Raw genomic sequence first — 6,770 nt, 5'->3', positions numbered from 1 at the left:
AATAAGAGAAAGTGATAAAGGATTAATGATTTTGACTTATTTATATAGACATAATAAATAAAATTAAAAAATATTGAATGGTCACTTTCGACTAATAAAACATAACAGTGTAAAAAATAAAAAAATTTTAAAAAAGAAAAAGAGAAATGGAAAGAAGGCAAATTGGCACTTGCGGGGCAGAGCGTAAAGCGAAAGGAGAGGGTGGTTGGCGGGTCGACGTGCCGGTCGCTGATGGCAACTGAACCACAACCCTCGAAAGTCAATTGGAATTGGAAAAGCCTCTCCCTTTCTGTCCCATTTGTCAATTTCCCTTCTTTCTCCTCTTTTATTTATTCGTTTATCTCCACCTCCTTTTTTTCCATTTATTTTTTTATTAAAATATTAATAATAATAAAACTCAAATATCATTGATCGCACTCACCTCTCAACACTAAAATTAAATTTAAAAAAAACCATATAAATATATGTTATTAAAAATTAAATAAATTAAAAAATTATATAAAAAAGTTGTCATTGTCCATTTGTACTGCGTGGATTTCCACTGAAATTCAAGACAGCAAAAAACCACCGCAAAAAACCAGATGCATGAAACGCAGAGAGAGAAGCGAAAGTGAAACCCTCCCTTTCTTTCGCCTTGACAGAGACACGCAGGTTTCTGGCTGTACACTTTCCCCACGGTCACCGGCCCTGGACTCTGCTCTTTGCAGGCACCACCGCTGAAGGATTCGTGTATAGATATACAGAAGCTATTCCATACTCTTACACGACAAGAAGAAGAAGAATTGACTGATTTTTTTACTTCCTATCCAATGGCAGAGAAACAAAAATCCGCTACAATGACAACTACTCCACGCCCCACCATATTGCTGCCGCCAAGGCCTTCTATGGATACTTTTTTCACTGGCGGTCTCAGCCCTGGTCCCATGACTCTTGTCTCTTCTTTCTTCTCTGACAATTATCCTGACTCCGATTGCCGCTCCTTCTCTCAGCTACTTGCTGGCGCCATGGCTTCTCCAATCGCCAGACCGGCCTTTTTCACTGATACTTCTGTACCCAATGGTAATACTTCTTCTGTGAAGCAGGATGGAGCAGAGAATAATACTTATTTGGGGTTTAAGCAGAGTAGGCCTATGAATTTGTTGGTGGCCCCTTCTCCATTATTTACTGTCCCTCCTGGGTTGAGCCCTTCTGGTTTGCTCAACTCGCCTGCCTTCTTTTCTCCTCCTCAGGTAATTTTCTAATTGGATCTGAAAAATTTTGTGCTTGTTTATATTTAAAGTTTCCTATTGTATTTGGTGATTTTGAACAACTGGGATGTTTTAATCTGTGATTAGATTTTGAGACCTTGTATTGTTTTACTTTCCCAATTGGTTATTAGGATTTATGGGTTTAGTCTGATAATAGAAAAAGCTTCTGCCTTTTTTTTAAAAAATTTCTTTCCTTTTTAAGGAAATTTTTACTTTTATTTTGTTGGCACAGCTTGCCAATTGAAATAGTTTTGGGTTTGAGAGCGAGAAGGATGATTTGGAAGCTTTTCTCCTTGGATGAAATAATAGTTTTGGGCTTGAGAGCGAGAAGTATGTGCTGGTCTGTCTGTCAGAAAGTTAATGTATGATTCTTATAATTTGATTAAAAACCTTGGTCCTCATGATTTCTACTATTTAGAGCATCACTTCGATGATATCTTATATAACAAGTCTTTTAATCATATAATGCACATAGCAAGTCTGATAGTACAAAATGGATAGGGCTAAATAGGTTGAGATGTAGATTACTAGATTTTCTGATTTTCAATTGAACACCATACCTAGACCTGATAAAGAGATGGCCTTCCCACCTAACTAAACTGAACGGACATATGTGAGGAAACACTCTGTAATGTCAGGATTACTATGATGGTGCTTGGCACCTTATTGTTAAGCAACAACTTGAATCAGATGGTTCATATTTGTTCTTCTATATCCATGCAGAGTCCTTTTGGAATGTCCCACCAGCAAGCCTTGGCGCAGGTTACAGCTCAAGCTGCACTAGCTGCTCAATCTCACATGCACATGCAAGCTCAATATCAACCTGCTCCGGTAACAGATTCCACAGAGTTATTGACACACCATCAATCCTTCACTACTGGTGAAGCTTCACAGCAGCAGATGCTGCCCTCGACCTCAGAGCTTCCAAGTTCCATGGTGGAGTCATCGGATCTCTCTCATTCCGATAGGAAACAGCAGCAGCCTCTCGCTGTTGATAAACCAAGTGATGATGGCTACAACTGGCGCAAATATGGGCAGAAGCCAATTAAGGGTAGCGAATATCCGCGAAGCTATTATAAGTGTACACATCTGAATTGTCCTGTCAAAAAGAAAGTTGAGCGTTCCAGTGATGGCCAGATAACTGAGATAATCTATAAAGGCCTGCACAATCATGAGCAGCCTCCATCAAATAAGCGTGCAAAAGATAATAACGACCTAAATGGAGGTACAAATTCTCAGGCTAAGCCTGAACTAAGTTCCCAAGTTCCATCTGGTGATATGAACAAGAGGGAAACGATACCCTCTCATTCAGTGCATGGGAGGGAGCAGGAATCTAATCAAGCAGATCCCATAGAACTACCTGGATCAAGTGACAGTGAGGAAGCTGGTGATGGAACAACGAGAGCAGATGGACGGGATGATGATGATGAGCCAAACCCAAAAAGAAGGCAAGTTGGGAACCTTTTATTATATGTAGTCATTACTATTCTTTTTCCCCATAATTTCTGAAAAATCTTGCCATGGACTGCAGGCACACAGATGTTGGGACATCTGAGGCTGCACTACCGCACAAGACAGTCACAGAACCGAAAATCATTGTTCAAACAAGAAGTGAAGTTGATCTTTTGGATGATGGCTACAGGTGGCGCAAGTATGGTCAGAAGGTAGTGAAAGGAAATCCTCATCCAAGGTAATTATTGCTTTATATGTCCACCCTCATTTCAGAAGATAATAGTTGCAGTTAGAATGCAAATCACACTGATTCATCTCTGTTGTGCTCATTAAAGCACCAAAAATGAAAATTTGGAAGTTTCTTTGCAGTTCTAATTTAGAACTTTTGAAAAGTAAAGTTTATAGAAAATGGTGACTTTAGGACTAGAGAAAAAAGAGTTGTGCCAAAGGTGAAGTTTAAGGTTTGGAATGAACTCAGGATTACTGAAGTTCTGTAAGCTAATTTTATAACTAGTTGATTGTCGGATCAGGAAACGAAACATCTTTTTCAAAACCATTAAGAAGTTCTCTTTAGGGGTCCTATTTGCTGGAAGAATATATGTGCACGGGCGCACTATGAAGGACAAAAGGTGTGCCTGTGAAATCTTCCTTGTGATTTCCTCACACCGTATCCTCAGCTGTGACCTTGTGTTCTGTTGTCCATCTGCTCCCTTTGACATGCAGTATAACTTGTAAAATATTTTTTTTATTGTTCATGAGAATTAGTAAAAAACTTCACCTTATGTAATTATTGGTAAGATACTTTGTTAGGGATGCATTTGTCGGTCAACACTGCGAGAGACGTGGTGATCAACAAGTAGCATAACCTAGGACTCTTACGGATAACCATGCAGCAGATAGCAACAATTAAAGTATCCTTTCAGAATTAGGATTACTATAGGATTATCAATTCTTTTAGATTCATGTGATTTAAGATTATTTTATTTTAGTAGGATTTCTATTTGTCAAAGACTTTGTTACTAGTAGGATGTCTATTCAGCCATGTAACCCTCACTATAAAAGGGAATCACATTCAGAAATAAAGGCATGAAGAAATTCAAATAAAATTCCTTGTGAGATTTGAGACTCTCTTTCTTTATCTAGAAAGAGTCTTGGGGTTTGGCAGCTCCCTCCATCGAGAGCTCCTCTTTCAGTAATCATAGGTTCTACACTCAGGGGCAGGAATAAGAATAACAACATGCCTGTTACTTTTGACAGTAATCTTACAGCCAATCATCCTATCACTTGATCCTTTGGCAAGAGAGCTTAACATACTTCTTGTTTATATTACTTTTTTCTCAAAGATATCTCCATGTAACATGATTCTGGTCTTCTTTTTAGGGGTCCTATTTTCTTTCCGTTGCCTTTTCATTTGGATCTCTACATTTACATCATCCACGCAAATGTACTACAGTGGCTGCTTATTTATTATTATTATTATTTTCTTTTTTTTTTTTGGGGTGGGGGTGGGGGTGGGGTTGTTCTCTCTCAAGGTTCCTCCTGAGAGAGAGTTTAAGTTACCTAATCTTCTAGTTATTGTTCACATGTGTCAAGATTGTTTTATAGGATAAATTCTCAAACTTTTTGCCTGTAATGTTAATTGTGATTTAAGCTGGGCATGCTTTATCAAGATAATTATGTGTTGCATATTGTGCTGATCTGCTCCCATCAAATTTAATAAGTTTCACTTTCTGCTGTCGACTATTTATTTTTCCATAAGAATATAGCTTACTTTCTGCAAGGATCATTTCTGATGCACTGGTTATATGGACAGGAGCTATTACAAATGCACTAGTGCAGGATGCAATGTTCGTAAGCATGTTGAGCGAGCCGCAGCTGATCCCAAAGCTGTCATAACTACATATGAGGGAAAACATAATCATGATGTTCCTGCGGCTAGAAACAGCAGCCATAACTCAGCCAACAACAGTGCTCCACAGTTGAAACCTCAGAAGGTGGTAACTGAGAAGCATCCTTTGCTTGAAGGGATGGACTTTGGAAACAGTGACCAAAGGCCAGTACTTCTACGACTGAAAGAAGAGGAAATCACTGTGTAAATGCACTCTCTGCTGTAGCTGCTAGAGAGATCATTCTTGCCTGCTAACATGTTACAATGAAGAAACTTGGAGAACAAAGGAATATTATTTAGAAGTATAAGAATTTAGCAGTGATTTTCTTAACCTTAATGTTTTACCTTTTTGGATAAAATGTGGTGGTGGTATTAGTTGTTGTACGTGTTTAACCATCTGTCAGAGAATGTTGTATTCACTACAAGTATACAATTAAATTTCAGAAAGTGATAACAATAACGAAAGTTCGAATATAATTCAAGTTCTGTTCATGTTCTGCTAATTGAGGTTGTCTCCTGATTTTATGCTGAAGATGTGGAGGACCCATTTGGTACTTACAGAGGCAAACATAGAATCAATTCTATGAAGTGAGATCCTGTTGTATGTTAACTGTTGCAATCTACGAGTCAATCCACTGTCTTATTTTTATAATTTTTTACGTGACTAGATGATTTATTGATGGATTATCTTCTCTATTGTTGACTAGCAGCACTCATATCTTTAAATTATCTATGAAGAAAGGGGTCCTCACTTCTCATAAGTCAGACCCTACATATTGAGTTTTTTTTTTTTCTTGTCAATTACAGAATGAGTGTTTTAGAATGCAAGAAGCTGCTTCTGTAATGATTTAGGTCAATCATATCCTCAGTGATGGATTTGTGCAGTTAGTTCATTTGGCCTTGCTAGAATCCATCTTTTGTCTCCTTATGGCGCAATTCCACTTTGTCCTCAAAGTTCCTGTTTTAAATATTATTGAAATTTTAATTATTTTATAAATAAAATATGTGAAAAATTATTTTTAATGATTTTTGTTCTCTATAACAACTTTAATGGGAATACCAAAAAGACCCAAAATGTTAAGCATACTGTTTCCTTTTTATGCTTTTAATAAAGATTTTGATGTCTAAGTGTAGATGCTGCCTGCATTACTTTGTCAAAATCATCATATTGGTTTTAAAGTCCAACGACATTTATACAAGTTAATTGCTTGCCCTATTGAAGATTTTTTCGAGAGAGTTACTAATGCTTTGGGTGGTTGATTTCATTAGAGGAGATCTAAATGAGGTTTGGACATACAAGCCAAGGTAATCTAATTTGAAAACTGTGAAGGAGAATCATAGTAATCTTTTTTTTTTTCAAGGCAAAAAGAGCTCCACTGTTTGATAATAAATGACAGGAACAAGCCCTTTAAAAGAACTCCGAGCGTCTTAAGGTGTTTCAAGTCAGGTTGTTCTCTTGACGAGGGGCTAACAACTTTCTTCCAGCCTAACAGCTTCACGACATGCTAGGAATTGCAGAACCATAGGCTCAGAGATGTGATAAATAGATTAACATAACCAGTCCGCCAAACTCTTTCCATCTCGAACCACAATTGCAATTGCCCCTTTTTTATTAGAATTGTCAACAGCTACATCGAAATTTTGCTTTAAGAAACCTTCGCGGAGGAGGTACCCATATAGTACGTTGCACCATTCTATCATTCGGAGGTCTCACTTTTGTTGCATCACTGTTCTTAAATTCTTCAAAGGATGACATGGCAGCTGCAACTACATCTGGTGGCTCTTGAATCTCACTTTTAAACACATTTCCAAATGCTTCATAGAGTGAAGACCAATTGTTGTAGCAAGAACTGTTATCCATTTGAGAGAGATTGTCCTAGAAAATCCCAATAATCTTTCATAGAGGCATCTTAGATAAGCTCAGAACAAATGCATAGAGGAGATAAAAACCAAATAGCCCTTGTAGCTTCTCAATCTTACCACAACTTTGACAAAAATTATCCAGTGCGGGAGTGAATCAGGACCAACTGAATTCCGTGTATGAAAGCGATTATCCAACTCCTTAGCTATGTATTAACCAGAATGCATCTTGGTTTTGCCATAGAGATAGAGGAATCTGCAGGATGTTCCAAACTTCCTCTTCTTCGAAAATCTCCTTTAGAGCCGATATATTTCATCTTATA

General features: G+C 37.7%; 1 protein-coding gene across 1 annotated transcript; it reads left to right on the top strand.

Annotated features, from left to right (window-relative positions):
• The first annotated feature begins 535 nt into the window (after positions 1–535).
• LOC110609427 (probable WRKY transcription factor 4) lies at positions 536–5,090 on the top strand. Its single transcript, XM_021748994.2, has 4 exons — positions 536–1,229; positions 1,971–2,695; positions 2,779–2,937; positions 4,513–5,090. Exons 1-4 carry the CDS (start codon positions 810–812, stop codon positions 4,793–4,795), a joined length of 1,587 nt encoding a protein of 528 aa, XP_021604686.1. The 5' UTR covers positions 536–809; the 3' UTR covers positions 4,796–5,090.
• The last annotated feature ends 1,680 nt before the right edge of the window (positions 5,091–6,770 follow it).

Source organism: Manihot esculenta, chromosome 2 (genome assembly GCF_001659605.2).
Source record: "Manihot esculenta cultivar AM560-2 chromosome 2, M.esculenta_v8, whole genome shotgun sequence".
NCBI lineage: Eukaryota > Viridiplantae > Streptophyta > Magnoliopsida > Malpighiales > Euphorbiaceae > Manihot > Manihot esculenta.
The sequence above is the reverse complement of the archived record's forward strand: the minus strand, read 5'-3'. Positions and strand labels throughout refer to the sequence as shown.